The 21,856-nt window shown below is 50.3% G+C and overlaps 1 protein-coding gene across 1 annotated transcript; it reads left to right on the top strand.

Moving 5' to 3' along the window:
* The first annotated feature begins 4,636 nt into the window (after positions 1–4,636).
* HSPB8 (heat shock protein family B (small) member 8) lies at positions 4,637–18,167 on the top strand. The gene is made up of 3 exons (XM_032876173.1): positions 4,637–5,501; positions 11,681–11,744; positions 17,147–18,167. The coding sequence occupies exons 1-3, from the start codon at positions 5,135–5,137 to the stop codon at positions 17,304–17,306; spliced, it is 591 nt and encodes a 196-aa protein (XP_032732064.1). The 5' UTR covers positions 4,637–5,134; the 3' UTR covers positions 17,307–18,167.
* Positions 18,168–21,856: the final 3,689 nt, after the last annotated feature.

Raw genomic sequence — 21,856 nt, 5'->3', positions numbered from 1 at the left:
AGGAATAAAGAAACAGCACGCCTGGAAACCATTTCACTCGGTCCCTCCTAAGAACCCTAGAAATTTTCGTTAACAGTCTGGTGCTGTTACTGTGCACGGGGTCTGTCCCACGTGAGCAAGGCAATTCCGACACAGGGCTGCTAACACGACATCATCTGCTCGACCCAGATCTACTGAGCTCCCATAAGGCACCAGGCACCCCTTCTAGGCACAGGGGATGCTGCTGTGAGCAAAGCTCCCAAGGATGCTGCCCTCTTGGAAATTCCAATAGCATCACCCGTTGGGGGACTCTGAGAAAGATAAGAAAAAAGGAAATGAGCATATGCACCCCCCCCATTTGCCGGAAGGTGTGTTGGGCTCTGGAGGGAACTCTGAGATGGGTCTTCCTGGACCTGGATCTGCCCTCATGCCTGGAACGAGAGCTCCAGACCCCTAGAATTATAGAGAAAGCGGTAAGCAAAAACGCCATGCCTTTGAGGGAGCCACAGAGCCTCCTCCTTCAATCCCTGTAAGACCACACCCCACAGAGGGTTAGGGCTGGGCCTGCAGGTTAAGGACGGAGGGTTGGGGGTGGTGAGGCTGGGCAGAGCCAGGGGTTGGAAATACCTAGGGGAAGAGGGAACATGGGGTCTTGCCGCTGTGGAAGGAAAGGGCACAAAAGTGGGCAGCGAAACAACCATGTCTTTGTCGCCACCTGGGTGACCTCAGGTTGCTGCTGCTCCCTCCTGGGCCCCCGTTTCCCAACTGCAGGGTGATGTCACCCTCCCCCTGGGTTGCCTGTTCGAGGATGACCTGTGGTCCTTCCCAGGTGAAAGCTCTAGGGGCACCTGGGTGGCTCAGTGGTGTCAGCCACTGCCTTTGGCTCAGGTCATGATCTCAGGGTCCTGGGATCGAGCCCCGTATCGGGCTCTCTGCTCGGCAGGGAGCCTGCTTCCCCCTTTCTCTCTGCCTGCCTCTCTACTTATGATCTCTGTCTGTTAAATAAATAAATAAAATCTTTAAAAAAAAAAAAAAAAAGCTCTAAGAGGAAAGCAGCTAAGTGAACACTTGTTGTTCTGGAACCCAGGGTCTACTATTGCCCCCAACCCTGCCCCAACACACACACGCATCCCACAGGGTCTTTCCTTCCCAGAGGGAGCCAGCCTGGAGGCCCCTTCCCCTCCCTGGCTCCTCCTGGGCCTGGGCCCATGTTTTCATCCGGCTAATGACAGCCTGCAGGGTTTACTGACTCCTCTCCAGGTGGCTGTGCCAGCAGGATGAGTAGCTGCCCAAAATGGAAGGTTGGCCTGACCCAGAAATGTGAGGGGGGCGGACGGGATGGGTACAGCATATAGCAGGCATGTGAGAGGATCACTAGATGAGACGGGGGCCCCCGAGTTCCCCCAAGTGTGGCCCTTGGCAGGTGGCTTCACCTCTCCGAACCATAAGGGTCCAGTGAGGTCAAGAATAAAGTGCTAGGCACATGGCCGGGTACACAGTCAGTGCTCAATAGATGTGAGCCATGACTGTGATGATAAGAGGTAGTGCAGCAGAGGGGTCAAGAGCCAGACTGCCTAAGTTCGAATCACGGCTCTGCCACTTAACCGGGTGTGTAGACACCGGTGAGTCCTATAATCTCACTGAGCCTCAGTTTTCTCAGCAGTAAAACGGGGATAATAAAAACCCCCTCCGGGCACGTGCACCCGAATGTTTATAGCAGCAATGTCCACAATAGCCAAACTATGGAAAGAACCTAGGTGTCCATCAACAGATTAATGGATAAAGAAGATGTGATATATATAGACAATGGAATACTATGCAGCCATCAAAAGAAACGAAATCTTGCCATTTGCAATGACGTGGATGGAAGTAGAGGGTATTATGCTGAGCGAAATAAGTCTATTAGAGAAAGACAATTATCATATGATCTTTCTGATATGAGGAATTTGAGAGGCAGGACAGGGGGTTTTGGGGGGTAGGGAGGGAAAAAAATGAAACAAGGTGGGATCAGGAGAGAGACAAACCATAAGAAACTCTTAATCTCAGGAAATAAACTGAGGGCTGCTGGGGGGAGAAGCAGGAGGGACAGGGTGGCTGGGTGATGGACATTGGGGAGGGTATGTGCTATGGTGAGTGCTGTGAAGTGTGTAAGCCTGACGATTCACAGATCTGGACCCCAGGGGCAAATAATACATTGTATGTTGATTTTTTTTAAAAGCCCCTTCTATGTAGGGTTGTAGGAGGGATTCCATGAGTTAATATACATAAATTCAAAGGCTTAGAACAGAACCCAGAACATGGAAAGTGCTGGGAAAATGCTAATGATGGCTATTTCTGCTTTCTAGCTGCACACCCTCCCTCCTCTCCTGCTGGCTTCAGGGCTGCAGGCATCCTTGAAATGAGAAGGTGGATGCAGGCTCTGTGGGGTTGTGGCAAAGAGGCCTAGCGAGGAAGGAGCAGCACACACCCGTCAGGAGACTCACCCATAAATAAACACAGCCCCATCCGTGCATAAACACACTCGCCGCTCCACCCACTCAAATCCACACACAAACGCACTGGGGACAGAGCCACCCACTCAGAAACCTCACCCCGGCCCCAGCCTGGGTCCCAGGCGGGCCAGCCGGCTTTCTTCTCCAGGTCACACAATGAATCTCCCCATTCTGGCTCCAAACCTGCCCGCCCCGCCCCAGCTGTAATGACAGGGAGAGCTGAGGCTTTTGTGCCCAGCCATGACGTCAGCCTGAAGCTTTGAGAGCCACATGATCTCACCAGAGTCAAGTGGGGACCCAGTCACTCCCTTGGGATGGGGGAGTTGGGGGCACCTCGGTCTCCCGCTCTCGGCTAGCTGGGCAGGGAGAGTGGGGATCTCCACCTGTCTTGTCTGCTCGGCACGGACCCAGGTGCCCCCCAAAGGCTCTGCCACCAAGAGCCACGCCCCACGCCTCTGCTTTCTCATCTGCAAAATGGGGGTGGTGAGAACACCCCCATTGTTTCGTGGGGGTTTAACATGAGGGGGGCAGCCCTGGGCTCCCCAGGGAGACAGGTACATAGGAGTGGGCTCTACATGGTGATGGCTGTTGTTCCCCTTACTATTATTTTTAGCAAACGGCCTCATGCAGGCACTGCTTAACCTCAAACTGATTTCTCAACCAGTGACTCACTGAATTCCTGAACACCCCCACCCCACCCCACCCCACCCTGCGAGGAAGGCAGGGCTGAGACCCTGCAGCCCACAGAGAGAGAACAGCATGCCCACAGCGCCCACCTCTTGTTGGGGCCAGATCTGAGATGGGAACCCAAGCTCAGGGGGCCCAAGCTCACTGTCGAAGGACAATGTGTAAGTTCATTCTCCAAGCTGCGGGGGAGGAACAGAGAAATCCAGCAAGCAGGTCCTCTCTGGGCTTCTGGTTCAGACCAGACCCAGGCACCTTCCGATAATTAGCATTATTAACAGTCATAATAGGACTACCATTGGTTATCCCTTCCTACGGCAGTTTCCTCACAGGATTGTTGTTGTGGCTGAAGCCAAGTTGATATCTGGAAAGCGCTTCGAACAGGGCCTCGTATACAGCAAGCCTTACGTAATTGAGAACTCAAAATCGAATATATCAAAGAAAGAGTCAGTCTGCTGAATGTTTAGCAGTCCTCAGGGACACACCCACGAGGTGATTACTATTAAGTCCATTTTTTTTCATTTATGTACAATTTTTGTGTGTGTGTTCTAATAAAACTTAATTTTTTTGTATTGGGATTATGTGGTGTTTTTATGTTCCGTTAGCCACTGTAGAGTATATAATCAGCCCTTGATGCAGTGTTCAGTGATTCATTAGCTAAGTATAACACCCAATGCTCATCACAACAGGTGCCCTCAATACCCATCACCCTGTCACTCCCTCCCCCACCCTTCTCCCCTCTGGTCCCCCCAGATTATTTCCCAGGGTCCACAGTCTCTCATGGTTCATCTCTCTCTCTGATTCCTCCCTCTTCAGATTTCCATCCTTCCCCTAAGGTCCTCTGTGCTATTGCCTATGTTCCCCCTATGAGTGAAACCATCTGATTATTGTCTTTCTGGGCTTGACTTACTGCACTTAACATACCCCCCACCCCCAGTTCCATCCATGTCAAAGCAAATGGTGGGCATTCAGAGTTTCTGATGGCTGAGTAACACTCCTTTGGGTATATGTACCAACCTGTGGAAGGAGCCGAGATGCCCTTCAACAGATGGATGGATATTATGTCCATTTTACAGGTGGGAAAACTGACGGGCTCACAGATGCCCATGGCATAATGGTACTACTCTCAGAGGATGCTGAAGGCAAGCTCCCCGGGTCAGGTTGTAAGTAGGGATTGCAGCCCAAGGCCACCTGCCTTCAAATCCACTGGGCTCCCATCCCTCTCCTCTCCTTCTGCAGGACCCCAAGGGGGGCGAAACGCAGCAGGCTCTGGAGAAGGTATTCCTGGGGTGACCTGAGCCCTGGCAGGCAGAAGGTTATTAATAGCCTAGCCAGCCTTTGCAGGGAGGGTGGGGAGGTGGCTCGGGGGAGGGAGCAGGGAAGAGGGGGGCGGAGCTGAGCCCAGCGGGGGAGGAGAGTGTCCGGACAGGCTGGCTGGACTAGGACGACAAGGCCCCTCCCCGCCCCCCTGGGAGCCCAGCTGTTCCCTCAGCGGATTCTCAGGGACTGGTTCATCACCTCCGAATACTCCTGTGACAGGAGGCACTGGCAAAACCCGCCCCCAGCCCCAAGCGGCAATAAATAGAAGGCTCTGATCCCAAGAGAAGCAAGGAGAAGTTTCTAGGCCCGAGTCCCTGGGTTTATTAAGCTGCTGACGCTCCTCCAGACGTCTCAGCGGCTCTGGCTGAGAGCCTGGACAGCCTGGGAGGACAGTGACTGGCTGATCTCCGGTGAGGCAGTACGGAGAGGGGCCCTCTGGAATTCTGCTGGGCCGGCTGGTGGTCGCCTCTGGAGTGCCTTTGGGGGCTGGGACCCCAGCCGGGTAAACCCCCTCTGTCCTTGGCAGTGGATGGTTCAGCATTTTCTGAAACTGAAGAATAAGCTCGGAGGGCCAGCCGCCCCCACATCACCTTGCTGTGTGACCTTGGGCAGGTGGCTCCCTCTCTCTGAGCCTCTGTTTCCCCTCCAGCTCAGCAGCCATGGCTGATGGTCAGATGCCCTTCTCCTGCCACTACCCAAGCCGCCTGCGCCGGGACCCCTTCCGGGACTCGTCCCTCCCCTCGCGCCTGCTGGATGATGACTTTGGCATGGACCCCTTCCCCGACGACCTGACGGCCTCATGGCGCAACTGGGCCCTGCCTCGATTCTCCCCCGGGTGGCCTGGGACCCTGAGGTCAGGCATGGTGCCTCGGGGGCCGACAGCTACAGCCAGGTTTGGGGTCCCTGCGGAGGGCAGGAGTCCCCCACCCTTCCCCGGGGAGCCCTGGAAAGTGTGCGTCAACGTGCACAGCTTTAAGCCAGAGGAACTGATGGTGAAGACCAAGGACGGCTACGTGGAGGTGTCCGGTGAGTGAGGGGCAGAAGTGAGAGAGAACCCAGGAGAGGGGTGTAGGCCTCAGGCCCGGGAACAGCCAAGAGAACGTCTGTTCCCTTAGAGGGTGAGCTGTGACAGCAGCGTGTGACACAGGTGACTTCAGGGCTCAGGAATGCGGCCCAGTGAGCCCACAGAAGTTATCTTTATGGAAAAGCACTCCTGTCCGGGCTTCCAGGAGCCACCTCAACCCGACACAGCTGTGGGGGGGCCTTTGGGGGCTGTACCAGTCAGAGTAGAGGTAAGGAAACGAAACCACAGCACGTGTTTTGACAGAAAAAAAAATTCACATAAAGAATAAGTTAAACAGAGAAGAAATATAAAGATAAGAGCTAGGACGTCCGACACCCCAGGGGCACAGCACAGGGTAGAAGGGTGTGCCATGATTGAGCTAATACTCAGCACAGGTTTCAAGAGGAACACCTCCCCTTGTCCCAGAACAGGAAACTGAGGCATGGTAGTCACAGTAACGATACTAACTGGCAACCCTGGTTAGCGCTTACTGTCTACCCCGCCCCATACTATACACTTTACCTGTAGCAGCTCAGTTAAAACAACAGGGTGGGGGGGGGCTGCTGTTTGTGTCCTCTTTTTAACAGATGAGGAAACTGAGGCACAGAAAGCTTAAAGTAACTTGCCCATGGCCACATAGATTTAAGTCAGGCTGCCTTGGGAACTAGGAGGCCAAAATTGATTTGATGGTTTATTGAGCACCTACTGGCTACCAAGAACTGGGCTAAGACTCTTACAACCCTCACTCACTCCAACCCTGAGAAGCAGGGCCTGTCTACTCCCATTTTGCAGCTGAGAAGATTGAGGCCCAAGCAGGACTTGTCCAAGGTCACGCCATGAGTCAGCAGCCAGGAGGAAGAGTCTGGGCCTGCCCAGGACTCCAGGCCCAGGGCTTGAGCCACCTCCCAGCCTGGGAGAAAGGAAGAGGAGACAGGAGGCTCAGTCCCCATTAAGCCTGGCAGCAGAGAAACGGCTTCCTCTCTCTTCCCTCGCAATTAACGCTCCATTAAAAAGAGTGTGTTCCTGGCAGGCTCCCAGCCAGAAAATCAATAAAAGCCATTGCAAAGCCAGGCTGGGCAGAGACAAGCCCGGCAGGGCAGGGCCGTGCGTGGGGGTAGTTTCAAAGCCTCGCAGGGTGGAATTACAAACATCAGAGGCCAGGGCCGGATGTGATGGTCCACGAGACACGCTGGGGCCACGTGTGGATGGAGGGGTTCAGCCGGGCCTTTCCAAGTTGGCTGCAGTTCTGAACCGGGCTCTGCCACGGCCCAGCAGGATGGGCAAATTGTTTATCTTCTCTGGGCTTTGTTTCCTTATCTGGAAATGGGGGTTCCAGTGGCTACACGGCAGGAAGATGGCTGTATTATATGAGCCGATGTGTGTCCAGTGTAGACCTGCTGCCTGGGACACAAGGGATCAGTATTCTCATGGCTGTGACGCAGCTGTTATTAAAATACTGGGCACAGGGGCACCTGGGTGGCTCAGTGGATTAAGCCTCTGCCCTGGGCTCAGGTCATGATCCCAGGGTTCTGGGATCAAGCCCCACATGAGGCTCTCTGCTCAGCAGGGAGCCTGCTTCCCCACCACACCCCCTCTGCCTGCCTCTCTACCTACTTGTGATCTCTCTGTCAAATAAATAAAATCTTAAAAAAAAAAAAAATGCTGGGCACAGCACAAGGCCCCGGGAGACCATAAATGGTAGATGCTCTCTGAGACCTGGGTTCAAATCCCGGCCCGGCCAGATGGATAAGGACAAGAAACGTCTTCCCACTCAGCTTCCTTATCTGAAGAATGGGGAGCGTAATATCAGCCCTGCAAATCCGTAGGGAACATTAAAAATACACAGTGTATGATGATAAGTGCAGAAAGTCTGTGAGATGGGGCGAGTAAGAGTTTTTCCATCTGGCACTCTGTGAATATGGGGATTACCACCACCACCTCCCCCATCTTTGCTTTAATTAGGATTCCAGAGTCTTCCGCCCCAGGTTAGAGGGTTTCCCATGCCCTGTGGCCCCTCTAGGAGGCCTCTGGGAGGTATTTCCTTCATTCTCCTTTCTAGGTGCTTCTTTTTGACTGGGCTGTGGCAGCTCCAGGCTGAGATCCTGGCTAAGCACTTTACTAATCCAGCTCTGCATGAGGCTTTGAGCAAGTCATGGAACCTCAGTTTCCATATTTGTAAAATAGGGTTGTTAGGTGTTTCTGTAAGGCAGACAAAGCCTTTTAAGTTTATAAAAATGCCTCCCAGGTGTGCACTTAGCAACCTCAGCTTGAGGGAATCCAAATCCCCTTGAGGGCACGTACAGAGACTCTCAGAAAATGGATTTAAGAAATCAGATTGATATCGGGGCTCCATTTAAAATCGGATCCAGTCTTTAATCCTACATCACATAACGACAGACCTATTCTTCCTCAAGCACCTGGCTCTCAATGCCTACGTATGTTGGCTCCCTGGTTCCTCACATGGACTCCCAAGGCAACATGGGTAGGTAGGTTTGTGATACCCACCTGGTAAGTGAGGAAGTTGAGACTCAGGGATAGTAACTCACCTGAGATCTGCACACACACCCCCATCCTCCATGGCACATGTCTGCGATTCAAAGAGCCAAGGCTGCTTAGACAGTTCTGAGTCAAGATGGCTAGATTTTCTTCTGATTATACTACCTTGGGCAAACCCCACTATATCTTGGGTCTCCATTTTACTTAGGAGGAGTTGATCTAAATCAGTATTTGTCAAAGGGTACATTTTAAGATATCAGTAGGTATCTAAGAATGCAGGATAGGCGGTCCAGAATTTTAGAAACGAGCCAGAGGAAACAAAATTATAAACAGGTCTCCTCATTGCAGGACTTATCAGAGCTTTGAATTTGCTAGGGTAGTTTGTGGATCTCTGGAGGCAGCCCAGTCTTATCTGACCACATCTCAGTGTCTAGTTCCAGGGAAGCATTTGGAAAATGCTAGACTAGATGCTTTCCATGATGCCTTATCCACCCCTACTACCCTGCAGCCTCCAGCCAAGAAGTGTTCTCTTCATGGGCCACTGGGCCAGGTCCTGGCCAAGAAGGAACTGGAAAACCCAGAGGCCTTATGCCCACCCCCTTTCTCCTTAATCCCAGGGCCTCTGAATCCCCTGGAAACAGCACTTTCTTTCTTTAGCTAAGCCAACGGCTTTCCCCAGAGTGCTGATGCCTGCTTCTTGGCACCTACATTTCTCTAAGGCATGCTGGAAAAATAGTAGCTGTGAGGGGCCTCTGGCTTGCCCTGGCCTCTGGATGAGTTCTTTTTTAAAAAAAGAATCATAATTACCTTTTTTCTGTTTACAAAAATAAAATATTTCCACCATAGAAAATGGAGATAGAAAAGCAAAAGAAGAAATTAAAAATCACTCATAATCCTTAAGCTGCCCCAATAAATAGATATTCAAATTATATGCAAATTAAGCTTCAAGATGAGCCTCGGGTAAGCAACATCCATTTTCAACCAGGCTCCTCTTTATGGAAATCTTGGAGCTGCGCCTGCTCAGAGAGCCTCCCCTCCCTAACCCCAGTACCCTATTTTCAGGGCATGGACAGGCAAGCTTAGCCTTTCAGGAGCAGTCCTTTTTCCAGACATCAAAATAAGCCACAAACCTTCGCCTTCACACATTTTTACAATTTACAAAGCAGTTCTGTGACTCATTCTCATTTGCTCAGCAACCCAATAATTAGGAAGGTGTTGTCACCCCCATTTTAGAGAAGAATAAACTGAGGCTCAGAGAGGAATCGGGATGTGCTAGGTCCAAAACCTACATCACTTTGCTCCAACACTTCCAAGCTGTGTGACCCTGGGCATATCACTTAACCTCTCTGAACTTCCATCCCCCATCCACAAGTCCCAGTTTTCTAAGGTTATTGTGAAAATTAAAGAAGCAGCTATAGCCAGGGGCTGGGGGTAGGCGGTAGCTGACTCCATAGAAGCACTATATAGGAGTCTGCTACTACTATTCTTTTGATCTTCGTTATTGTTTCTCATTCTCAGGACACCAAGTGTGCAAAAGGGCTGAGTCAGAGGCACTGGCCGGTCCCCAGGGGAAGCAGGCCTCTGGAGGCCCAGGCTCTGGGGAGGGTGTCAGGGAACAGGCAGTGCTCCCCTGGCCACAGGCCTGGGTTAGGGCTGGACAGTTGGTATTCATGGACTTGGCATTCCAAGTATTCCAAAGCTTCCAAATCAACTCTCCCAGCAACAGCACCTTCAGAGCAAAGCGTCCTCTGGGTAACCAGACACTCAGGTTTAAAAACACATTCCTCTCCATGTACCCCTTTCTGCCCAACCCACGAGTGAAAAAATGGAGGCAGCCTTTCCTAAGAGCAGTTTAGCTATACACACGGAGCCTCAGAAATTCCAGAACTTAGAATTTATCCTAAAGAAGTCATCAGGCCGGATGCAAAGATCCAGCTGTAAGGAAGTTTGGTGCAATGAGGTTCTTTCCAAGGTCAGAGACCCGTCTCAGTGCCCAAAAGTCATGAAGTGGCTAAATGAACTTAAATTTCCCTACAGTGGAACACTGTGCAACAATTAAAAAGTCATGTTGTGGGAGGGTATTTGGAACAGCATAGAAAAAATTATCACGTGTTAGCAAGAGATAGCAGTTTTGAGAGTAACATAAAATATGATCCCATTTGTGAAAATACATGATATTCATCTCTGCTATATAACATTTATGCATGCTTAAGTAACACAGAAAGAAAAGTCTGGAACTTATACCCAAAAATGTGGTTTCGAAAGAAAACTCTGGAGCTTATACCAAAAAATGTGGTTTCCTCGGGGGGGCCCCGATCGTGTACTTCTTTATTTTCTACATTTTTCTAGGGTATGTTTGTATTGCCTTACAACCAGAACAAAGTCATTAATAAAGAAATTGTGAATAATAAGAAGTGCAATTAATAAGGTAATCACCTATAAATTGTCAGTTTTTTAAAAACCTGGGCTGGAAAAAAAAAAAATTCCTACAAGGTTATTTACAGTCTGTATTCCAAAGCTTCTCAGAAGGGTGTCCCTGTGTGCATGAGGGTTCTTGGCTGGGGAATGTGACCCCACAGATAAGAACAAATAAAGATAGGAGCTGGAAAGCTCCACTGGGCACTGATCTGGTTTGTTTAAAGAGAAATTAGAGAGGTGCCTGGTTGGCCCAGTTGGTTAAGCATCTGCCTTGGGCTCAGGTCATGATCCCGGGGTTCAAGGTTTGAGCTAAACATTGGGCTCCCTGCTCAACGGGGAGTCTGCTTTTCCCTCTGCCCCTGCCCTCAGCTTGTGCTTACTCTGTCTCAAATAAATAAACAAAATCTTAAAAAAAGAGAGAGAGAGAAATTAGAGGTTCTCCCCATTTAAAAAAGAAAAAAGAGTGAGAAGCAGCCAAGAGGCTCAGAAGTTGCTATATAAATTGCAAGGCGATAGCCAGCTTGGGCTCACACCTTCCTGTAATCTTATCTTTTTTCTTCCTGAAGAAAGAAGAGTTGCCCTCCCCTGCTGCCCTGTAGAAGGTGGGGCCGGTGGCATTTCAAATCTGTGGTGTCTAGTGTTCTATTTCTTAAGGAGACCCCCCCGCCTTTGGAGACTCAGGGTGTTTTTGTTTTGTTTGTTTGTTTTAGCAGATTGAAGCATCATTTCTAGGCAATTCATCTGTTCTAGGTACAGGTGATGTGGCTCAGCTAATCACAAGCTGGGCCAGGAAGAGGGGTGTGAGACCCCAGCACGAAGCACAGAGTCATTGAGAGCTGGTTCAGAGCCCAGGCGAGCCATGCATCTGCTAGGAGACTGTGGACCCATCACTGGGCTTCATCACTTACGCCCCCATAACCAAAGGGGAAGGAAACCTACCTTCAAAGCTAGGAAAGGTCTGAGCTTTGTAAAGCCCACTGGACAGCAAGCCAGCCATCAACACATATCCCCCGCTTCTTTTCTACCAGCCCTCCTGGGAGGCTAGCCTTCTGGTTTGACTGGCTGTCTAGGGGGAAGGGGTGAGATTGCTCAGACAACTGGTGTCTCCAGACTGAGCCCTGAGCCAAAGGGTGGGGCAGGGGCTGGGGCAGCAGTCGAACCCAAGCCTGAGGCCTGACGGAGTCCCTGGGACATAGATGCTTACCCGCGGCATTCCTCTCTATTCTAGGCAAACACGAAGAGAAGCAGCAAGAAGGTGGCATCGTTTCCAAGAACTTCACAAAGAAAATCCAGTAAGTTACCTGGTGGTGTGGGTTCTGGAGTAGGGGTAGAGGAGCGGGTCCTGTCTGGGACCCAAGATCTGGAGCGACTCCCTCTTAGGCATCTCTCTTTCAAGACAAGCCCCAGATCAGGGAATTCAAGCCTCACCCCTAAAGTGGAGAAGGTGTCATAGCAAACCTGCCATGGGGTTCCAGAAAGGCGGGTGCGTAAATGAGGTCGTCACACCGGCTCAGTGCCCTGTGAGGTGGGCATCAACGAGGCCACTTTGCAGATGGAGAGTCCGAGAGGCCAAATGACACATCTGTGATGCCATGAAAATTGGGGCACTCGCTGAGCCACGTGGCAGGCTTAGGAAGGATCTCCATCACCGTCAAGAGAGACCCTCCCCTGGTGCCCAATGCTTAGCAGAATCTTGCGAAGGTTGCTTGCTCTAAGTGTCCTACCACGGGAAAGCAGGCTGCCTTCCCTAGAGCACCTGAGGGAATGAAGCTGGAAGGTGTCCCGACACCACGGTCTCCTCCCTGGAGGGCTTTGGAGTCTGAGGACGCATGAAGGGCAGGTTTTGCAGAGGGGTGTGGGGAGAGCTGAGCCTGGGGAATCAGGCCAGCAGCAGGAAGACCGGCAGGCTGGGCCAGTGAATCAAGGCCAGCCAGCTGGAGGGAGGGAGCCTATGGCAAGGGCAAGGGGCTGATGGGGAAATCCTCTTCCCAGACACACCCCCTCCCCAGCAGCTCTCTACTATGTACGTATCCACTTCTGGCCCCAAAGTCTTGTCCCCGTCAATGCATTTAATCTTTGCAGCGGGCAGAAGAGACACGACCCTCCTTGTATGATGGGGAAACTAAGTTCCCAGAGGGGAAGCGACCTGCCCAGAGTCCTTACAGTTCGAATTTAGAACAGCCCCAAACCGATCCCTGAGCCCTGGACACAGGGCTCACGCCTGGAGCAAGGGATGCCCTTCAGCACCTATAAAAGCGATCGGGTGGCTGTTGATTCCGGAGTAACCAACGGAAACGGAAATGAAATCATGGCACGGCCACCAGTGCACAGTAGGTTCCCATAAGTGGTGTTTGTTGTTACTACTGTGCGTGGCGGTGTTGAGTCTTTACTCCACACCTATCCCTGGCCGAAATGTCCCAGATCTGGAAGAGATTCCGCAGTCCTGTCTCTCCTGCCATGTACCCAGTCCTGACCCGCCCAGCGCCTCTGGAGTTCTTAGAAGCCCATGGACGCTTCCTGATAAGGCGAACGGCTGTTTTCCTTCCCGCTCGCTGGCTTGCCTGCCATCCCCAAGACCCACAGCCAGATGAAACACTGCTGGGAGGGTGAGAGGGAAAGAAAGGGGGGGGGGGGGGGGTGCAGGTGGAGCTGCTGTTTCTTGGAAGAGACTCAGATAAGGCGTCAGGATGGAGTCTCAGGCGGGACAACGCTGTGGGAGGGAATGAACTGGAAAGAAGTCAGGGGGTTAATCATCTTTATAAAATGTGGATTTCTCCATCTCCGAGGGCTCTGGGAAAGCAGCTTGCTGGAGTGACTTGACCAGACAGAATTGCCTAAAGCCATCAAGGCACAGCTGGGGTCCAGCCGCTGACAGAGCTACTTGTTAAAATATTAGACTAGCCATTGTCCTGAGCCCCCTAAGCGCCCTCCCTAACCACCCTGCCCAGCCTGACCCTGCCCCCAGGGAGGCCCCCCACACTTCCCTGACATTCCAGCAACAAGGGGTCCCCAACACCCTCCTCCATCACTATGGCGCGTATCCATCCATTCTGGTGGGTCATTGTCCCGCTGGGCCAGCTGCTAAGTATTTTGAAACTCCTCTGGATGTAGGGAGGCCTGGTTCCATGATAGAGAAAGTGGGTAACTTGGAACAGGTCCGTGAACTGCCCTGAGCTTCTGTCCCCACATTCCCTCATGGACAGAGCTGTGATGGAGAATGAGAGGATACATGTAAAGCACTTCGCATGGGATTCAGACTCAGTGTTCAGTCCGTGGGGACTAATATTACTAAAAAATTCCGCCAGGCTGGAGTCACATGAGAACGGCCAGGACCTCCTGGGACCCCCTGGCTCAGCCCAGACTCTAGACACCAAGGATGGCCCAGGCCCACTCTCAGGAGGCTCCATTTCCTCTCCCAGGAAAAGCTCCAGTCATCAGAGGACAGGGAGGCTCCTTCAGCCACACTGAGCCCCTTGGAGATTTCCTCCCAGGCAGGATGCTACAGCTGTTTGCCTTTGCCAAGGCTAGGAAGTTCTTCTCAACACATCCATCCCTGTGTGAAAGGCGCCATGTTGACCAATGAGGCAGAGCAGGAGCGGTCTTGGAATTTGCCAGTCAGGTTGGGGGCAGGGCAAGATTATAGATGGGATCTTTCCACACCCAGCTTGGGTGGGAGGACAGGAAGCAGGGGACTCAGGAAATCATCAATGGAAGATGCTCAGAGTCAAAGCAAACTTTAGATCCTTGCTCCACACCTTCCCAGATATCTGTTCTGCCATTTACTGACATCTGCAGTGTGTCAAGAGCCATGGAAGAGGGGGTTAGTTTTAATATTATTTCAGCCCTAAAAGAATCCTATGAAGTAGTATTATTAAGACCATCTTCTGCATGAGAAAACTGAAGTTCAGAGGGGTTCTGAAATCCCACAAAGGTCACACAGCTAGTAATGAGCCAGATCTGGGATTTGAACACTGGTCTCCCCACCTTCAAAGCCCATGGCCTTCCTACCTGATTAGGAGAGACTAGACTGTAATCATTCACGGACCATTTTCAACTACTTTTTGCCTTATGTGCTTAGGTTCCCATATTATTATTTGCTTAAGATTTCTTTTCTTTTGGATCAGGTCACTTTTGCAAAAGTTAAATTCCTACTAAAATCTTCACTGAAGAGGGCAATCATAAAACAACTGCAATGAAAGAAAAATGCAATTGAATAGGTAGCACTGTCTGCCTAAGGGTCCAAGCCTTAGATCAGCTCACTCTCTCTCTCTCTCCGTTAAAAACAGAAAACAGAAAAAAAAAAAAAAAAAAAACCAGAAAACAGCAAGGGATAGAGGCTAAGGGTGTTAACACTTAGCTGAGAACTTCCTTTGGATGAAATGGAAAGACTGAAAGAGAATGGAAGAGGAATAATTTTCCCACCATGGAGGTTCAATGTACAGGTCACCTAGCGAGAGACCTTGAACAAGTCTGTTCCCGCCTCTGGGTCTCAGTTTCCCCAGGTATAATATGAGAGCATTGTCCTTAACAAAAGAGGAGGTTCTTTTGGGTTCTGACCTTTTTGGCTTGGTGATACCACAACTTGGGCTAAAATATACACAGCCATCAAGGTGCCCACTTGAACAGTCGGTGACTGTAGTAATGACGCAGAGGCTAACACTTATTGAGCACTTACTGTATGCCAGGCACTGATAATTACATCATTGTCCCATGTAATTCTTGCACTACTTTAAGAGGTAGAAACCGTTAACCCACTTTTCCTATAAGGAGGTAGGTTCAGAGAAGCCAGCTCGCTAGCCTGAGGTCATAGAGTCAGGAAGAAGCAGAATTCGAACTCAGGTCTGCCTGCCTGCAAAGGCCGTGCTCTGAATCACAGGGGCCTTGCCCCATCGCACCAGGTGCGCTATGGGGTTAGCAGGCAAATAGTTAAACAGAGTTGGCCTGTCCCCAGCAGTGGGAGGGAGGTCCAGACTTTTGGCCTCCTCTGTGCTTCAGAAGTTTGACTTGGCCTCTGCCCAAGTTCCCTCTTCTCTTCGCTCCTTCCCAGAGGGCCCCTTGTTAATCTCTGTTGCTCTGATTTAGCAGGAATCTCCTGGGTCCGATGCCGTTCATGTGGCTACATGTTGCTACTCACAGCAGAGACTCCCCACCCCCTCCAGGAAGGATCCTGCCCTGGACAGGAATGGGTCTGCCTGCTGGCCTGGTTCTTTCATCAAAACCTCTGTACTTCTAAAGGCAGGACCATCCTGGACCAGTGGAAAGGTCTATGCTGATCAACCCTCCCGGTTTCCCTTTTGGCTCAAAAGTCTGGCGCATCGTGATCATCTGCTCTGAGTTTGGAAGCTAAGATTCCAATTCCATTCCCACCTGCTTCTTTCCTGCATTGTGACCTTGGGCAAGTCACTTCACCTCTCTGGCCTCAGTTTTCTTGTCTGGACGTGGGGACAGTAACAGAACTTGCCTGGTGGGATTATTGTTAACAACTAAAGCAGATGATAACTAGGTGAACTATCTGGCATGTAGAAAGTGCTCAGAAGGTCATAGTTTTCATAATCTTTATAAATAATGGCATCCCAGTGAAACCACGAACATGTTCTCACCATTCCAGTAATTAGTTGAAGAAGCCATGTCCCAGATTGTCTCTTTCACCCAAAACCATAAAAAAATCATTAAAACACACACACACAACAACAACACAACAAAACCTTCAAAACTAGAACCAGAGTTGGATTCAGAAATCCCTTTGAGGCTGACTGAGCCTGTCACTTGATGTCCCCAAGTCTCTGCTAAGTGTTCTGTGCAATGGGCATATTAATTCCTACCTATGAACCACTCTGGGCTCTTTATAAAGTTCTAGCCGGGTCATTTCCTATAAATATGTTTTGGGAACCGAGAAGTTAGGACCTATTAAGAGAGACACTTCAGCTGTGGCCCAAATCAAGGTTCATTCTAACCATGGGAAAGAATGTTGCTATGTGGCCAGCCAGTTCCAGCAATAATTCACCAGTAACGCATTCTGTAGTAAAGCACTTTCAGCAGGCACGTGGCAAATGGAAACGTGTTACCTGCTGTGAGTTCACACCTTCTGCGTTCTATAAGGGATCGTGGGGGTCCAATGTGGGTGTCCAATGTGGGTGGAGACCTCAACCAAAGACCAAAGGTCTGGGCCACAGAGATCTTGTAAGTTACTGTTGGAACACCATGTTACCATTTGCAAAGCCTGTTCAGACTCTCACCTCCCTTCAAATACTACACACGTTTTATATTGCTATCTCCGTTTGCAGATGAGGGCATAAAATCAGAGCAACTGAATGACCTTGCTAAGACTGCACAGCTAGTGGGGCGCCTGGGTGGCTCAGTGGGTTAAAGCCTCTGCCTTCAGCTCCGGTCATGGTCTCAGGGTCCTAGGATCGAGCCCCGCATCGGGCTCTCTGCTCAGCAGGGATCCTGCTTCCCTCTCTCTCTGCCTGCCTCTTTGCCTACTTGTGATCTCTCTCTGTCAAATAAATAAAATCTTTAAAAAAAAAAAAAAAAAGACTGCACAGCTAGAGAGAGGCAGAGCCGGGATTCAAACCCAACATTGTATGCCCTCAGAGCCTAAATTCGTATCAAAGCTGTTTTCTTCCAAATGCGCGAAAGTTTGCTTACGCTATGTGAAACATGATACATGAATGATGCCTTGTGCTTCTCCTAGGCTTCCAGCAGAGGTGGACCCCGTGACAGTCTTTGCCTCGCTTTCCCCAGAGGGCCTGCTGATCATCGAAGCTCCCCAGGTCCCCCCTTACTCACCATTTGGAGAGAGCAGTTTCAACAATGAGCTTCCCCAAGACAGCCGGGAAGTTACCTGTTCCTAAGACCCCAGTCTTGGCCCATCTTTTTCCCTTGCCATCCCCAGGGCTTCCTTGATTCCAGAGTACATGACTTTAGCTGAATTCATAGATTTAGTGTAACTAAAATGTTGGGGGTGGGGGTGGACTGACCACGGACTCCCTGGCTAGGGTAATAGTAGGCGTTTCCACAGGATGGAGCATTTGGCAGGTCATGCTCAGTTGCCTGAGGCCAAAATGCTGGGGGATTCTCTTTCTTTACCTTTTTTCTCATGATGAAAATGTTGCACATTCTGTAGTTGCAAAACAGGTAGTAGGGGACATGACATTTCACACTGTATTTTCCCTTGCAGCGAATGCAAAGTTTGCTTCTCTCTGGGGACCTCCCTGTCACCCAGATTCCTGTTCTGGGTTCCGACTTTCCATGCCTGCCGTATGGTTTGGTGGATGGAGCCCATTAGCTCACTCTACTGTGTTTCTGCAGTGCTGGCCTACGAAGGGGGGCGGGGTAGCTAGGTCTTACCTCCCCGTATGGGATTTATCCAACAGCCACCTGAAAACAGTGCCTTCTGCTCCTCAGCCAAGCATTTATATAGCATGTTCCCAAACCGGCACGCCCCGGGGACTCTGGAAGCCCATTTATTCTCTGGCTAAATCCCCCGCCGCCCCCTTTCTTGTGCCTCCTATGTCCAATTTGAGATTTTAACAGAGGGGGCTGTCTCCAAACAGCTCCACCAGGAACCAAGCAAAGGCCAGACAGACTGGCAGGCAGGCTAGTGGTGTTATGTATATGAGTGGGACTTGTGTGTCATTGTTATTTGAATTGTGCTGTTGTTTAGGGGCAAATAACAGTAAATAATAATAATAATAAAAGAGCTGATGTTCTTAGCCTTGTGTGCTTCTTTTGATGGGGAATGCTAAACTCTATACTATTTAGAGATATGAAATGAATTAGGAATGCTTGTAGCTACAAATAATGATATACAACAAATCATGGTTTAAATGACATAAACGGGGCACCTGGGTGGCTCAGTAGGTTAAAACCTCTGCCTTCTGCTGCTCAGGTCATGATCCCAGGGTCCTGGGATGGAGCCCTGCATCCGGCTCCCTGCTCAGCAGGGAGCCTGCTTCCTCCTCTCTCTCTGCCTGCCTCTCTGCCTACTTATGATCTGTCTGTCAAATAGATAAATAAAATCTTTTTTTTAAATGACATAAACATCTATTGTCTAACTTTTCAAGAAATTTAGAGATGAGTGATTTCAGAGTAATTTTTTTTTCAGTTCATATGCCACTTAAGAGCCCAGAGATCTTTTTCCTCTGCCATCTCTGACAAAGTCTACAAGATTTATCCTCATGTTTGCAAAATGGCTGCAGCAGCTCCAATCACCTCATCTTCATATGACAATGTACCCGAAGAGAAGGCAGGGATAAAAAAGTCTTCTCATCTGGCTTTCCCTTTTATCAGTGAGCAAGATCTTTTCCAGAAGCTCTCAGAAGAATTCCCCTTTTATTTCATTGAGCAAAACGGGGCCACATGCTCTACCCCTATAGCCAATCTCAGTTAATCCCCATGACACCCTAAGCAGACGTTCATTTTACAATGAAGAAGCTGATGCTAACTGGAGAGTCACAGTATAACAGCAGAACTTGAACCTGGACATTTGCTTTTGGAAGAGTTCGTGAGGGGCTTATGGGCTGCAAAGCCATCTTCAAGGGCATCTCTAAATCCCCAAATGGCCACAGAAGTCAGTGACTATTTCCTAAACACCTACTTGCTGGGTCCTGTACTAGAAGCCAAAGATATAGTGAACAACGAGCCACAATTCCTGCCCATGTGAGCTCCCAGACCCTTAACAGGAAAAGGCAGATAAAAGCAGGCCTGTCCCTCACTCGGGGGCTCCCATGTACCAGACACCATGCCAGAGTGTCATGTGTCGGCTCAGTTCCATTGCTCAGCAATTCTCTGCGGTATGTTCAACTCTCATCTCCACCTGACCGATAAGGAAACTGAGGCTCAGAAGGGTTAAGGGCACTGGCCCAAATCCCACACCTGGTAAGCAAGGGGCCCAGGCAATCTGACTCCAGACTAACTATGAAATAGGACCTTGTTTGGCCTTTCTCTCAACAAAGAAAACATAGGCATGGCTTCAGTAGTCCATTCACCTTGTGGGAAGAAAAGAGATGGAATTTCAAGCTGGGGCTTTACAGGGGGGGTGGGGGTTGGGATGATGGCTTATCAGAAAGAAGGGTAGTGCTCTGGTCAGACTTGAAGATGGACAGGGTTGTAGCACTTGAGTAAGTAGGGGGGCAGGTGGGATAGGGGCCTCACCTGAAGAAGAAAACACAGGAGCCCAGGTGAAAGGTGGATCCATTTTAAAATCCTTTTATGGTTCCCCATTGTCCATTGTCAGAAGGATTGAGTACAAGCTTCTTTGCCATACTTGAGAGGCATTATGGGATCTGTCCTCGGGCTGTCTCTCTCCACCCTACTTTAACCCCCATGTTCACCCCCCAGCCTCACCTAACTTCCCTCCGTTCCTCCAACCAGACAAGTCTTCTCGTGCTGCCAGAACTTTAGATATGCTGTTGTCTCTCTCCACGATTACTCTCGGACCCTCTGTTAGGGTATGGAGTCGACCACCCCTCCTACAGTGCAAAGTGCCGGCTTTTGCTTTGCCAAGATGGCTGTACTTATGTCAGGGCCAGACTCAAGGTGGGTACAGCCTTGTTTTTCTTGGCCTCCACACCTGGAGCTGGTTTCCAGGACTTGTTTTTTAAGTCCCCTGGGGGAAGGGGAGCAGGGACAGTAAAATAGGTCCTTACACCTCCTCACTGGCTCTTTGTATAGGGTCTCAGCTCAGACTGCCACGAGGATAGCCAGAGTCCCCTCTCACTTACCCTTGTCCCCACACAGCATACCATGCAACAACTTGGGTCTCTGTGCAGCAGCAGAAATCATAACATAAAATCATAAAAACCCAAACTGACCTTGACTGCTCTGCTTTCCAGGATGGGAGGAGGAATCATTCGAGTCAAGGGGGAAAATCCCTGCTCATTTGATGTTTGTCCAACAAAATATTTACGGGGCCCCCACCAGGTGTGACTATTGGAACCTGTGTCTTTACACTGGGAGGGGCAGCTGAGAGAGAGAGAGAGGGAAACAAAACTATGATCTCCGTGTTTGCTACTTCTGGTCTTATGAATGGTGAGTCCCTGAGTGGGGAGAGGGGAAAGCCTATGGTCCGCACCTTCTGTGCTAAGAGCAACGTTTGGTACATCAAGTAATAAATATGCATTGAGTGAAAGAATGGTAAGTGTGGGTCACCCGGGAAAATTAAGCCAAAGGCACCATCTCAAACTCCGGAAACCTGGCTCCTTTATGTCCTAAGCGCTTCCAGCTTAGACACACAAGCCTTGCCATCAAAATAGATGACTTGGCCCTTCATGGGTGATCTCCAACCAAATGGAAGAGCATTGTTCCCAAGCCCTCACTTCCACGATGATGCTTCCCCACCCCATTCCCTTGTCCCAGCTCCCCAGAAAGTCTTATTTGCAACCCACCTGTGACCCCTCCCAAATGCCTGCCAGCCAGCAGCTGCCAGCGGTGATGTATAGAGATGCCTTGATTTGACCTTGAAGGGAGGAAACAAATTAATGTGTCTCGAAATAAATTCCAAGAATCAGCGGCTGGCTTCTCCCTCTCCCCACCCCCGACCCACTGCCTCACGAGTTGTGCATCATAATGTGAAAATCAATACTCTCTCTTAAATGAGCCAACACCTGGACCTGGCAGGGTGTGGGGCTGCTGCAAGGTCCCTTCCCACCTACTGTCCTTAGCCCGGGATTTGTCAGAAGGGGTGGGAGGCTCCAGGCTGGCTGTGGGACCTGATGTCTGGTTGCTGAGGGCAGGCTGAGTCACCTTGTCCACAGCCAGGTCAATCCACCGGACCCCCAGCTCCAGGATTTCCGAGTGCAAGCAGATGTGAGCTACCTGGGAAGCTCCTGTGGGAAAGGGAAGGGTAGCCAAGTGCAACAGAATCTCCCTGGCCATTCTCCAGGGATAACTGAGATACGGGGAAGAGGGAGACTGAAGGCCCAGCCCCCCAAGTGAGCAATTTAAGGTTTATTTACTGAGTGCCTTTCTTTAGGCTCGGCCCCAATTCAACTGTATGCCCAGGTACGCTGGTGCCAGGTGTCCAAATATTGAAATACTTCAGTATTTATCGCTTGATAAATAACACCTCCTGAGCCTCCAAGGTGACCCCTTTGTCCTCGCCTGTAGTAAGCATTTCTTTTTATTCTGCTGCTTTGATCACCTGGGGGCTTGCTGACCCTGAAGGGAGCACCCCTTCAAAGCTTGGCTAACTCCTAGAGATATTAAAGGACTCACCTGCAGGCACACATCTCATAGGAAAAGCAACCAACCCAGAGCCCACGCTTCAACCACATTCTCATCACATACTTAACTCTCTGAGCCACTATCCACCTGCCATGATCATCCAAAGGTCAGGTGCCAGACGCCAGGAGTCAGCCCCAGTGCCCCAAAGCTGGCCGAAATTATTCCAACTAGCCAATCC

The sequence above is a fragment of the Lontra canadensis genome, unplaced genomic scaffold (genome assembly GCF_010015895.1).
Source record: "Lontra canadensis isolate GAN:19392208 unplaced genomic scaffold, GSC_riverotter_1.0 scaffold58, whole genome shotgun sequence".
In the NCBI taxonomy this organism is placed as follows: Eukaryota; Metazoa; Chordata; class Mammalia; order Carnivora; family Mustelidae; genus Lontra; species Lontra canadensis.
This window is presented reverse-complemented; position numbering and strand designations above follow the sequence as displayed.